The sequence below is a fragment of the Neopelma chrysocephalum genome, unplaced genomic scaffold, assembly GCF_003984885.1.
Source record: "Neopelma chrysocephalum unplaced genomic scaffold, ASM398488v2 Primary Assembly neopelma1_23, whole genome shotgun sequence".
Taxonomy (NCBI): domain Eukaryota; kingdom Metazoa; phylum Chordata; class Aves; order Passeriformes; family Pipridae; genus Neopelma; species Neopelma chrysocephalum.
Genome location: NW_020897691.1, coordinates 19,895,552 through 19,909,378, shown reverse-complemented (window position 1 = coordinate 19,909,378; position 13,827 = coordinate 19,895,552). Strand labels below are relative to the sequence as shown.

The 13,827-nt window shown below is 44.6% G+C and overlaps 1 protein-coding gene across 2 annotated transcripts in view; it reads right to left on the bottom strand.

The window, feature by feature from the left end:
• Positions 1-1,863: 1,863 nt before the first annotated feature.
• LOC113970397 (T-cell activation Rho GTPase-activating protein-like) overlaps positions 1,864-13,827 on the bottom strand; it is a 52,160-nt gene continuing 40,196 nt past the window's right edge. The window contains exons 3-12 of one of the 2 annotated variants that reach the window (XM_027689291.1): positions 9,700-9,741; positions 9,182-9,266; positions 9,021-9,074; positions 8,367-8,433; positions 6,723-6,892; positions 5,782-5,943; positions 5,257-5,366; positions 4,496-4,691; positions 3,961-4,078; positions 1,864-3,756 (exon numbers count right to left, since the gene is read on the bottom strand). In XM_027689291.1, the coding sequence (XP_027545092.1) occupies positions 2,579-3,756; positions 3,961-4,078; positions 4,496-4,691; positions 5,257-5,366; positions 5,782-5,943; positions 6,723-6,892; positions 8,367-8,433; positions 9,021-9,074; positions 9,182-9,266; positions 9,700-9,741 (2,182 nt within the window). In that variant the 3' untranslated portion in view covers positions 1,864-2,578. Of the gene's footprint in view, positions 3,757-3,960; positions 4,079-4,495; positions 4,692-5,256; positions 5,367-5,781; positions 5,944-6,722; positions 6,896-8,366; positions 8,434-9,020; positions 9,075-9,181; positions 9,267-9,699; positions 9,742-13,827 lie in introns of both variants that reach the window. The other variant, XM_027689283.1, reaches the window with a different exon arrangement.

Genomic DNA, 13,827 nt, shown 5'->3' with positions numbered 1-13,827 from the left:
CTCTTATATGCTTATATAGAAGAGAAATCACTTCTGTGGAGAAACATGACATGAAAATAATGCTGACTAAACAGTCATGTCTGAAGGGGTGAAGAAAGTCAAGTTACCCATCAATAAGGAGGTAAATCTCTTTTGAGGTCCGTTTACATTCAGATTTTGTTTAATTATGATGTTTCCTGGACTGAAGAAATGCAAGAGCAGGGTGAGGGTGACTGGGCCACTCTTTCATTCAACTCCTTCACCTTACCCCTTTTTTGTTAGTTATGTGTAGAGCTCCTCTCTCTCCCTTTTTCTGCTTTGATTGAAATGCCTTACAGGAAGTTCCAAACGGTCTTTGTTATTTAGGAGCTGGAAGATTTGGACTCATCTATATTGAATATTTAAGCCCAGGTAAGCTTTCTTAGTGTGATTGTCCTATCTGCCTTAGGACACCTTGGACCTAAAGAGAGACTTTCCTCATCTCTGGTGAAGTGACCATGCTTATTCACCCTGGTGGTTAGAGGGCAGGAATCTTCTTGAGATCCTTAATCTTGTCACACTCAAAAAGAATGAGTCACTTACCAAAGAAGTAGCTGTATTATTGTTTGAGTATATTTTGAGGTTTGTGCTTTCTGTTCTGTGGCTTCTGAGCCTTTCCACTGCACACGGATTATCTCTTCACACTCATTCTGCCACAAGGGCAAGACATTTGTGTTTTTTACAAAAGAAAACTGTAATTCCCACTTGACACAGGGCAATATGTAGAGGACACAAATAAAAATACATGGAATTCCATCTGAATGCAAGGAGACACTTTTTCACTGTGAGGGTGGTCAAACACAGGAATAGGTTGCCCAGATATGTTGCAGAGCCTCCATCTGTGGAAATATTAAAAAACTGTCTGGACATGGTCCTGAGCAACCTGTTCTAGCTGACCCTGCTTGAGCAGGGAGCTTGGACAGGGCAACCACCTATTCTGGACCACCAGGACCACCTGGCCTCACCTCACATTCTGTCACTCTGTGATCCAGGAGTTGCAGATTCCAGAAAATGGTAAAGGCCTTTAGTAGCTTGCAGCCAAGCCCTCTCATTCAGCTTGCTTGGAAGCAGAGTGCCACTGTTTAGGGGGCTGAGTGAAGTGGCATTTTCCTCTAGTTGCAGTCTACCAGTATGATCCATCTCACGTCACTTCTGTCAGATCAGGCACTTTCCTTCCCTTTTCTCTGTGTCCTGTGAACACCTACACTTGGAAAACATTCCTGAGAAGCTGGTGTGCTGCTTTCTAATCGGCTCCACTTTTGGAACAGCATCACCTCTTTGCAGCTTCCTTTCCACCTCACTGAAAACTGCTGTTACATAGCAGTATAACTAGTTTTCCTGACAGAGAGGGATTTGTTCCCAAAATGTAGCCTGCAGCCTCTTACAACAACAGCAGTGATACTGTTAGTCATTTACTTTGCTTTCATCAACTTAGCTATGCCATGTCATTCAAGCAGACCTGCAGTACATGTAGAATAATATAAAAGTAGATACCATATGTGTAGGGCCTAGATGTTTTAAAAACAGACAATGGACAGTTTAGCATTCATGCAGAAAAGTGTTTTATTGTAGTGAAGTTACACAGGACAAAAAAAGTCTCTCTGCTTCCTGATTCAAGACTCTGCTGAGCCATAAAAACACATTGCACTTCCAGTCATATTTACAAGGTTATAAGGACATCATCTAGTATTTTAGGATTTGTCTTTTTTTTTTTTTTTTTAATGAGCTTGAACTATTTAAAGCTGAAATCCAGAATGTTTCCCTACAGGAGTTTTTGGGTTTTTTGTTTGTTTGTTTGTTTTTTTTTGTCCTCCTCATAAAAGCAAACCTGAAGATTTTTTCTTTCTTTCTTTCTTTCTTTCTTCCTTTCTTTTCTTAGCCTATCCAGTTTATTTAAACCAAAAGCACTTCAGACCACATGAGGATTACTTGACACATTCTCATAATGACCTCGTAGGGCTTTGGTACCTCTAACCCCAGGCTCGGTAGACAACACTAATGCTGGTTAGTGCTCAGATCATTCTCATCACCAGCAAGCAGGAAGACAGAATGGCAGCAGGTACAGGAGGTTTATGGAAAAGTACTGAAGTGTCTTTGATGACAGAACACGTCTTCCCCCTTTAGGATAACTGCCAGCCCAATTCTTAATGTAGAAAATAAGCAAAGCATTGCATCAGCCTGGCACATACATAACAAATGGTACAGAGTCTGTGACCATACGGAACACAAAAAGAAGGTGGGACAGGTTTTGGACCTGCCAACCTTTTAATTGTCCTTTCAGGGATACAAATACAACATGGTTTATCATCTACTAACTAGTTTTCCCACACAACAGGTTATGTACAACACACTCACATTTTTACATGATGATATACAGGTCTTCACCACCATCACCTCTTGTGGTGAAAGAACATGACATGTCAAGCTGGCAGACACTTCAGGAAGAAAAAGTTCATGCAGACCTAGCTTATTCTTAGTCTCTTGAAAGTAAAATCTTACAAAGGATGAGAAGATATCTATTTTTACAGTATGTACAGTGCAAAGAGGAAAGATAGGCTTTTTACACGTATGATTCCTTAGCATACTGGATCTGGTCTGCCTCAAAAACTGGCTGGCTGCACCTCCGAGCAATGTACTCAAGTTTGTTCTTTTGACAGGATTCAGACATGGCTCTCAATCGGTAGACTCCTGGGGTCACAGGTAAATTCACACGGGAGTTTACTCCCACAGTGACACTGAAGGTTTCAGTTTCCACATCAGAATCCTTTGTTGCAGAAACTCTGGCATTGGGTAGATCCCTTAGAGCCATATATGCTGTATCCCGTGCACTGTTGCTGCATGGATGAGGCAGCGGAGCATCCTGGTTTGACACTGCTAATCTCATAGTTTGAACCGTGAGACTGTGGGAGGCAACTTTAGTGGCCAGGCAGTTTTTAACAGCCTCTTCATAAGAGGGTGGTCTTCCAGGATTCCTCTGGTCTACCTCTCTGAACACTTCATCAACCGACCTGAAACGGGGCCTTTGCTGATACTCCACAGGCGATGGTTTGTCATCATTAGGACTGTTCTCCTGGACAATTCTGCAGGAGAACTGATCTTCTTTCTTTATGAAACTGTCTCTCTGAAAAAAAATGTTTTTTCCAGGCCCCCAACTCTGGGTTTTTATTAGTGTTTTCCTGTGGTTTGCAAAAGAGAAGGACATGGAATGTTTTTTGATCTCTCTGATAGGTGTACTGCAGTCTTCGGTGGCCTTGGTGGAAAAGGACTGCGGCCTATTTAAAAAGGTTTTTTTGGGACTAGAGGGCGAAACTACTGGGGAGCTGGTGAAGACTGAGCCATCAGAGCTCTCCAGGGAACAACTGGAGGATGTTTTAGGTAGAGAGTCAGTTGATAAATGTGAAGGTAAGACTGCAAGCCGTTTCTCCAGTGCCTCCAACCCCACCTGTTTCTGGGGAACCGGAAAATTGTCCTCACTTTTATTTAGCTTCTGTTTCCTTATTGTGCTATCAAGGCGATTCTGGAAGGACAAGTCTGACTCTGAGTACCTCCTATCCATCATGCTGATGTCATTTCTGAAATTAGTCAGTGAAGAGGCAGAGATGTGTGTTGGATGTCTTCTGCTCACAGTAGCGTTCCACCCTTTATGCTGCTTCCTCTCAGAGGTACAGGGGCTTCCTTCAGCTTCAGGATCTGGGCTGTCGTAGGCGGAGTCATTCTGACGAGCAGCACATAGCTGTTCTGTAGGGAGAAAGCAGGCATTAGTTTTCACTAACAGGCTGAGGTTGAAAGAGAACTATACAGAAAAAAATCCTGCAGAAGAGCACTGCAACAAAGTCTTGAACCTCTACAAATCTTTGTGTTTCCACAGATATATTCACATATCAAATTAAAGAATTCAGCCCAGCAGCCCCAGTCTGTGACATCCCCAGTGCATTCTCATACCTGTGGAGCTGTCTGTGTGCTCTGGTGACTCCTCAGCTGAGGCACAGACAGGGAAAGCAATGTCCTCCTCAAATATTTCTGAGCAGTTGTTTATGAGGAACTCCACCAACACTGTCACCTGCACACAGAAAACAGCTCATTTCAGTCAAAAGGGAAGAACACATATTGAACAGTCTTTCCTGCCTGGTGCTGCAGACAGATGAATTTGCCCCAATACAAACAAAATGCCATCAGCCACAGCTTTGGCCTCGCTGCCCAGAGGGCCCATGAGTGATAGTGCTCACTGTGTGCCTCTTGCCCTCTGCATGCAAAGTGTCCAGGAACTGTGCTGGGACTTAGGGGACTGTGGGGCAGCTGCTGCTTTTGCTCAGAGGAGGCAAAATGAGGGGCAGTCTGGCCCATCACATCGCAGGCTGAGGGCCATCCCTGATATCCAGGAGTGCTGTTCTGTTGAGCTTTTGCGATCGCAGTGGGATTCCTATGGATGGTTCTGAGCTGCCCCAAAGGGAGTGGTTTCTTGGTGAGTTCAAGATACCTTGTCATTCATCTCCTTCTGTACTTCCAGTGGGAGCGTGCTGTCCGTCTCTGGGCTCAGCATATTTGGGCCAACACAGATGGCCAGGTTGCTGGAGTCCATCCTGTTGGTCTCGGCGTTTTGGCTGATGTGGCGGAGGAGAGAGAGCAAGTGCTTGAGCAAGACAAGGTTTGGTTTAGGCAGTTTGTCAGCCACCCTGCAGGAACAGAAACAAAATGTGACATTAATTGATGGTGCAGTGGCTTCTGCTTCTCTATTTGAGCATGACTCAATTAAACTCAGACTGACAACCTTCCTTCAGAAAGAGTCATGTGTGTGTTTTATTCACTGCTTAGGAGAAGTATCATTCCTAAATCCCCAACCACAGCTGAGCTGTAATTGGTTAATTACAAAATGTTTAATTATGAGGTCTTGAACTGAAGGGCAGCGTTGCAGCAGCCCATGTCCTTCAGTAGACTTTACTACCAGAAGATGTGAAAGGTCCATGTCAGTGCCTGTCCCACAGCACCGTGACTATGTTAGCTGAGACACTGCAGCCTCTGCCCTCTTCCTAAGCTAGTTGTTTCATAGAGCAATCTCAGAAAAGTTCAGGAAGTGCTGCTGCTGGAGCCCTCTAAACCAAGCCCCGTGGAGCAATAGCAAGCTGATATAAATGGTACGCTTTTAAATGAGACTCTTAATTTCGAAAGACATCATTGGCCTCTACCAACCACTCGATCATACTGGGTCTGGTTGCAAAACTTCCTGGTTGAAAAACTTACTCTTTCAATTCTTCAATTTTTTCCTGCTTGCTTGGCTTCTCCAGAGCTTGCATCCACTTCTCATAGAGGTCAGCTGACAGGAGTTTGGAGGGAATATTTCGGAGAAAGTCCTGCAAGGCCAAGAAATTTATATGAAGCTTTGACACTATCTCTGAGGACAGAGGGAGCATTACTGTCACATGGGCTCTCTAGGAGGCAGGTTGATGACTTGAGCAGTACAATGCACAAGTGCACTTGCACTTGTGTGATAACAGGAACCAGCTTTTAGCTTCTCTTTGTTCACCCATAAATCTCACTATTCCTCCCTGGGAGGATGCTGAGGAGGAGGACAAAGTGAGTTTCCTCTGGGCATGCAGGAAATCAGCAGCACAGGTAAGTCTGAAAATCAGGTGGAAAAGGAAATTTCCAAACTTTCTTAAGCCTGAAACATTAGTTTGGAGTCCCACCTAGGTCAGCTCTAGGCACTAGAGTGGGCCTGTGCAGATTAGCAATGTCCTCCAACCGATGTAGCTCAGAGTTCCTCACCTTCAAAACCACTGCCAGCAGGTGCACAGATTTGCTTTTCAAATCCACATTGCCACCTTTGTTGAGGTCCTCCTTCAATTCTTTTCGTGCTTTCTCGTTGGCAGCTTTTCTGAATATCCCTTCAGAGAAAGGTCCTTTCATATACAATATAGCTAGGAGATCCTTCAGGGAAAAAAATCAAACAGAAATGAGAGAACAGTTACTTGGTGCAGGAAGGTCCTGCAGCAGGACATTTCTTTAGAAACAGAAGAAAAATTGTCCAGATGTACACTGTCCTCTGATTAGTTCAGTATCTAGTTCCTGCTCCAAGTAGATTACATGGGCAAGAGCCTGATTTTCCCCCAATCCACCCTCTTTTCGAACTGGTGAATTCCACTAACTTCAGTGGAGTCATCCTTGCTTCCTTCCATAAGGAAATAAGGGATGGCTTAAGTCTTAGTTCAAATCTCTTCCCTCACAAGCCAGGCAAATATTGCTTATAAGAGACCAATGCCTGTTATTGGGAGAGCCAATTCAGTGGCAGAACTGTTACAAGACCGTTTTTATCCAGAAGACAGTGTTTAGGTATTTCTTGGTGGCAGTCCATAGCTGTACGCTTTTTTCAGGGAAATACAGAAATCCTTGGAAGTTTATGCTGCTGAAAGATTTATTTGAATTACTGCTGTAGAATCACAGAAGTTCATACTAAGGAGCAGATCTTCATTTCCTATTCCTGGTCCTGGTTTGTTTCCAAGTTACTTCCAGTGAAATCTGAGTGGGCTCAGCAAAACCCATAGACCTGACCCTTTGTATATCTGGGATGGGCCCTGAGCTTATCAGGAGTGTGTGTGGAACAGAAACACCAAAATCACTCATTTCCTGGGTGCTGCAGCACAAGTACTGGGGATCCTGCCTCCCAATGAAGTCAGAGTTATGATAACTGTATCGCCATACTTCCTTACCTGGACTGGCTGGGGCAGTGTGTCATCTTCTCCGCAGATAATTGTGAGAGGCTGGCCAAATAGAGTGATTTTGGCACCCGAGTCTAGTTGCCCTGGGGAATTTCCATTGGTAAAGCTTCGTCTCAGAGTAAATGATTGTGATATCAACTTCTTTCTTTTCTTTGTTCCATCTGCTGCAAGCAAAAGGAAAGCAAAAAATGGATTAAAAAAACCCCAAACCCTGACAGAGCACTATATGGTCTTTCATCTGTGTGTAGTGCAGAGATGTATGTTGAAACAACTCAAACTAAATGGGGAGAAACTTAAAGACAACTAAGTGGTTACTAGGGAAACAACTACCTAAACTGTAAAACTGTGACCATCCCTCTAAGGCCACCACCTTTCCTGTTTTGAGTTGGGTGTTTTTTTCATTCTCGTCACTGTTTCTTCTTAGAGAGTGGGAACATACAAGGCACAGAAATAGCATTTATAGAGATTTTTGATATTGCAGTGGCTCCTGTGATAACTTTGAGGCAGATATGCCACTTGGGCAGTTGGCAATGACAACAATTTTCACTACATGGTCTGACTGTGACCCAGCCATAGGGCAAGAGTGGAAATAGGGGCTCCTGCTTTTTGGCCTCTTTTACAGCCTGAAATAAAAACACATTGCTCCACCTCTGCCAGCTTTGGAGCCAGCTCTAACAATAGTGTCCTTCTAGAACTAGTCCTTGCCCCCAGCAGCCTGCCAGTGGAAGGTGATACTTGCTCCAGAGAATGGGACCATCACAGTAGTGCCTCACTGGCTTCAGGGTCAGAAATCTCTTAGCATGGGTTTTGCATCTTCTTCATTAAGAGGAGGGCATGATAAGAATTTAGAGATGGTAGTTGTATTGTGGTGGGGTGTGCCTTTTTTTCCCTTTCAGAAACAGTGAGAGAAAGATCCTTTTGATGGAAAGCTTTCTAAAAGATTTTCCTTCTGCAAATTTCCAATGATGTGCCTTCTACTCCAAAATGACATTGTCTTACACAGATGAGAAATTCTCAGGACCTGTCTTTGTGGCTTAGCACAAGTCCTTGGTAGGGAGGGGTTAAAAACTATGAGAAAGTCACTTAACATTATAGTGTCATATAAAATGTTTGCTTCTGATAATTCTGAAAGCTGATCTGATATGATAGTGTGCTCCAAATCTGACTCTGCCCTGCTAATGGTCTCCTCTGGGTTGTTTACAGGTTGCTGAGGTTTTGCATGGTGAGAAAAAACAAGTGCTGTTGCTGCTGCCAGGAGGGTTTATTTGCTTTGGCGAGCAACAGCTGGTAGCAGTACTCAGTACTTGCTTCCAGTGCCACACCTCAGTGGGGATGCTCGAGTGAGAAAGAAATACATTAATTCCCATCTTTGCCAGGGAACACACTGAAACAGCTCTAAGGACCAGGGGACAGGGATACAAGACCTCTGGCACTCAGCACTGTCACCTCTGCCATTGAACCTAAGGCAAAGAAGTAATTTGCGAGTGGCACTCCAGGGCTTAAGCCCTCTCCTGGATATAGGCTATGGATTACTCTCAGGGAGGGGAAGTGGGCAGTTTTGGGTGGTTTTGCACAAGTGCAGGCTTGCAAGCATTATATAAGAAGGCAGTTCCTCAGTTTGTTTTTAAAACTCACCAGTGGAGAGGCAAAGTCTGTCTTCAGCATCTGCTGGGACCAACGGGGGACATTTCTTGGCATCAGCCTGCAAAAAGCATGTTAGGGTTAACAGACCTGCCACCAGTAGCAAGGGGCACCAGCAAATTGCTGAAGCTCCTCATAAATCTGCGGGAGGCTCCAGAGAATAACCAGAGCAAGCCCAACACCTGCTGAAGAGGTGCCTCGGTCCAGGATTGACAGTGCTTCACTGCCAAATAGAGGGGTCTGCGGTAAACCCTGCAGCAGCCACCCCAGTCATGCCCGGCAGGTCACAACCTGTGCTCTTTCAGGCTGCACGTTTGATCCGGAGAAGCCACAGCTGGGCACAACCTGCTCTTTTGTGTTCTCCCCTGGCACTGGAAATTTCCTCCCAGACTCCTCCAGGGAGCCTTGATGGCTTTGAAGACTGAAAGATTCCTGAGCAAAGCTCCTCGGGAGCCAAGGGAATGCACCGACTGCCCCCAGCGATGCCCAGCTCCTCCTCAGTGCTGCACAGAGCTGCCTTTGAAGAGCTCTGCCCACTCGTGGGTGAGGGTAGGCAGCCGGCAGCTCTTAGAGGGGCCACCCCCACTTTGTTAAGATATCTCACACCAGTACCCAAGAAAGAGCCAGGAAAACGTAGGGGCTGCTTACCTCTGACTGGCACTCAATCAGACTCTCCATGTTCCCAGCATTTAGTGTCTTTGACTAGGCAAGAAAACAAAGACACTGTGAGTAATTGAATGCTTTGGTTTAGAAATCAGAGCTTTTCAAAATCACTCTGTTGACAGAGCTGAAACAATTAAGACACTCACAGTATTACAGCTGCTAAACACTTTCATTAGGAGTTTGACTGGGGGAGCTCTGGACACTCTGGTTTCCTTCAATCTTTTTGTTTGCCTGTTTATTGAACAGAGAATGGACAAAGAAAGAGCTTTGTAAAACTACACCCTTCTTGTCTTTCTCCCCTGCAAGCCAATCTAGCATGTACGATCCTGAACCAGCAAGATCTCCCACACAAGTAAACCATAAAGCCCTTCTCTGGAAGGATGCTCAGCCCTGCTGCCCTAGCTGCCTCTTGATTAAAACAAAAGAAAAGCAGCTTTCCATTTTTAATTCATGCAAATAATGAGCAAATGGTGACAGCTACATATGGTCGTTAATCTGCAAACATGAGGCTAAGAGACGCGGTCAGCTCTGCCCACTAGCTACACTTAGCAGTGGGCACACCACCCCCCGTCTATATTTTTGTACAGCTCTGTACAGCTGCATCTGAAGCCCCTCTGCTGACTTCATCCACAATGCCATAGATTTTATCTCAGTCAGTACTTACCCAAGGAGTGAGTCCAGCCAGAGCTCCTTTACCTCCTGTGAACTGCAGAGGAGAGGAGAAACAGCATCACTTCCCACTGCTGCTAATCCTTTGGACAGAGGCAGGCGACTAAACAGTCTATACCACGTGTGCTGCTTTATATATGCAGAAGGGGCAGGTGGAAATTCACAGACAGGAAGAAGCATCATGGGGCAGGACAGAGACGCTACAAAATTTCTGGCTTCCTCTTTCCTTTTAGAGGAGCTACCTTTTTTTCCTTAAAGAAAAAAAATGCAGCTCTGGTAGCTGTTATGGGTGGAAAAGATGAGATACTCACCAGGTAAAGGTTCCAACTCTCATCACCAGCTAGAGGTGGGATGTGCAAAGGGGGTTGCAGTGTGGGCATGTTCTCTTTACCGTCAAAGAGCAGTGGGTATAGTAATTCCTTTGACTGCTCAGAGACATTAGATTTGGCAGTTCAAAGCAGCACCAAGTCAAGTTACACTAAGATAGTGAAAGTCATGGAGGAGTGGAATAGACAAGATTCAGGGAAATGTTTTTCTATATTTTTCTAAAAGCTAATGACAACAGTTTACTGTCTGCAAGACGTAGAAACACACTTTGCAAGTGCTAAGTAGTTTTTCACAATCTAAGCACTGGACTTCTGTAGAAGAAGTGGCACTATGTAATAATATAGTGATGTATGACAATATGTAATATAAAGTCTTGCTTAAAATATGTCTTATTAAGAACTATGTGTCCATGTATTAAACTTTAATTCAGCTGAAGAGATAAAAATATCCAGGAAAGATCTATCTCTGCTCTCCCTGTAGTTTTTCAGGATCTGTTGCTAACTGCCCCCAGCCTGGGCACATCGGGAATACAGCACTCACTCTACCAGGCTATTATGAAAATTCATCAATGTTTGATGTTAAATGCATGATATTAGTTCTTTTGATTTATTGACCAAGGCAAATTACAAACCTCTTCTGGGTGCCAGTCTTTTAAACTTGTGAAAAAGAGGAGTTAAGGCTGAGTCAAATGGTAGGGAATTCTTCAGCAGTGGATTTGGATGTAAAGCCCACTTGTGAAACTGTGGTTTTTCTGCTGCTTCCCCCATGGATGCTCCATTTCACATGTGCAGAGGGTGGGGCTGTGTCTTAGCACAGTTCTTTGCAGATACACGTAATGGCTACATCCGCTGCTGACTTTACCCTGAAAGCCATTCTTTGCTTAAGCACATCAGACCTGACCCTGTCTCATGCAAAACAGAAAGGTGATCTCAGCTTGACTCTGGCAAAAATCCAAAGTGCAAAATTCACTTTTGGTTAGATAGAGATGTGTCCAGAAGGGCAAAAGGAGGGCCACCCTCCTTTTTTTGGGGGGGGGGGGGGGAGGAGAGAGTTACTGTAGAAGACCTTTCAAGTCCTCCTGAGGCCTATCATTTCCATGCTCCTGTAGAGACAGTGGACTGTAGACTGGTTTAAGGCTGAAACTTAGTAGAATCTCAATCAATTACTGTGCAGCCCTGTGCATTTACCACTGATCTTTTACTCACTGCCGATTTTTTTGTTAATTATCTGTCCCATGATATCTGTCATTTCCCTACTAAATTCCATGGGCTGATGCATGTGGTTGCAGAAATACTGTCATCCTGCATCACTTGCTCCTGAGAATTTCTTATGAGGCTACTTGGCAGCTGCAGCACCGCTGCTGCAATTTCCAGTGGGATTCCTGGGACAAGGAGCATCTATTTTTCACTACATCTGTTAAATGTATATCCAAACATACCTGTCTGTTAAGTATCTCAGAGGCTTAGGGGACCTATGGACTTCAGTTCTGCCTTGCCCTCAATTCCAGCACTGTACACAGATATATTTCTGACCTGTCTGTTGCATGACTAAGACACAGGGTTTGATCTGGAAAATGTGTGACTTGTGAAGAAAATGTGAGTTTAATGGGTGGTGATTAGGCAGGCCAGAAGCTTAAATTACCGTTAGGCCACAGCTGTACACAGGGCATAATGCTTTGAGTTTCCCAGGAAAAGATACAGTAATGGATGGTGTGTTGATAGCACATCACCAGACTGTCCATTGGCACACACTGCTATTTCTTTATCCAATTAGTTCTAATCTATTAACAATTGTGGAGATATAATGGCCATTGTATGTGGAAGATGTGTGTGTATAGGTCCACCCATATGGAAAACAATTTGATTTTTTTTACCCTCCTGATAGCATTCTTTATTTAATAGCTCTTTTATGGTATGTATCACAAACACTTAATTTGTGCCAAAATTATTTTAAAGCAGCTTATTTTATTACAAACAAGCATGCCCCATGTGATTAGCAGGCATCCTAAAAAGCTATGGTTTAGTGAAGTAATTGTATAGCAACACAGAGGGAATCTTGGCTGTTTTTCTGAAAAGCAGTAAGCGAGTATGTGCTGGCTCCTGCTGAGCACCGCAGAGCTGTGTGTAGGGTCCCAGGGTCAGAAGAGCTGCCCTCACGCCTACCAGCCAGAGCAGCTTCACAGCTTCCTCCATCAGTGTGGAAAGGGTAACACAGATGTAGCACCTAAAGCCAATCTCCACATTGCATATTAACAGAAAAGGCCTGTCCTATGGGGCTTTTACAAATGAAATTCCCTTACATGAACAGCTTCTCCAAGATCTCTACCACCCTCTACCAAAGCTCTGCTTTGCTTTGCACTTGAAATCTTTGCTGTGGTCTGATCCTCCCTCAGTTTGGTACAGATCTTACACCATGATGCTTCAGAGCAATATGCTTCTTGTCCCACAGCCCCTGCCCTGGGCAAGCAGAATAGATGGCAGGTGGCTTGGGCACACCTGGAGCTGTTTGCAGGTGATGTATTACTCCTAATCCATCCTTGTCTAAGTGAATGCACTCTCCTTCAAAGACATGGGATGTTTACACAAAGATCAGGGCATGGCAGAGAGGGTGGACTTGCAAGGATTTTGTAGGAACTGTGTAGAAGCCTTTGTAGAAGTTCTTTCCCTCCTGTACATCAGGTCGCTTCCCTCAGTTCTGCTGAAGTGCTTTCACTGGAGGGAAAGCAGGAACAGAGAGGTCCTGCAGAGCAGTCAACCCTGGATAGATTCAAACCTCTCAAGACTAGGTTTGCTCCTCAAGATGTGAAGGATTTTCCTTATAGAAGCCGGGACATCGGTTTGATGCCTCTGCTTCCCCCTTGTTCCAGACAGCCCCTTTCTTCTCTGAGACCATGGTTGATTTTGTGCTCCACTCCCAATCACTTTGCCCAACTGATTTTTGAAGACAGGGCTTATATAGCACTTGCTGTCAACACAGACCAAATGGTGATTTTCCCCTTTGTGTGAGTTCCAGTCAAGCTAGGCATTTTCTCCTCTTACACTGTGGCTCAGTGAAGAGCGGCATCAGTTGGCATGAGAAAGGAATCAGTAGCTGACAGCAAACAAAAGAACAAAAGAATAAATCTACTGTGACTGGAGAGTGACTGTTTTCTTCCCTCCTCATCAAACCACAAATGGGAAAATCCCAGCCACAGCTCACTTTTATTTATTTCTATTACTCTTGCAAATGTTTGACACAGTAGCTTCTAGAAACGAAGGTTTGTGTGATTGAATCCTGAAACCCAGCTTTGCCGTGTTGTACCAGCAAGGAGGCAGCAGGAGTGTAGCTGTGAGAAGGGTACAGCGGGATGCGCCTGGAGCAGTGACTCTTTCAAGTCCATATAGAGCAGAAAGAGCCTTCAGCAGTGCCTCTCCACATGAAAAAGGGACTATATTCCAGTTTTGTCTTCATTGCCACAGCTGCAGTCTCCCCAGGGAACAATAGGAACATTTACCAAAATAAGGAAAGCAATTATGCCCAAGTCAGAGGTTGTTGGGTTGGTTGTTTTTTCAGAAAGGAAAGCTCTGTACAATCTGTCCATGGACTCCAGGAACAGGCTGGCAAGTGGGTTCCTGGTAACAGGTCACATTTATACATGCCTTCTGAAGGCAGCTCTGATTTCCTACCACTCACTCTCCAGAGTGTGTTATGGGTTGCATAGGCACAGTTCACGGTTTGATCACAGAAAAGAGGATGGACGGAGCTTTGATCAGACCAATCCCTACCTCCTACCTGTAACAGTTCAGAATGATATCCA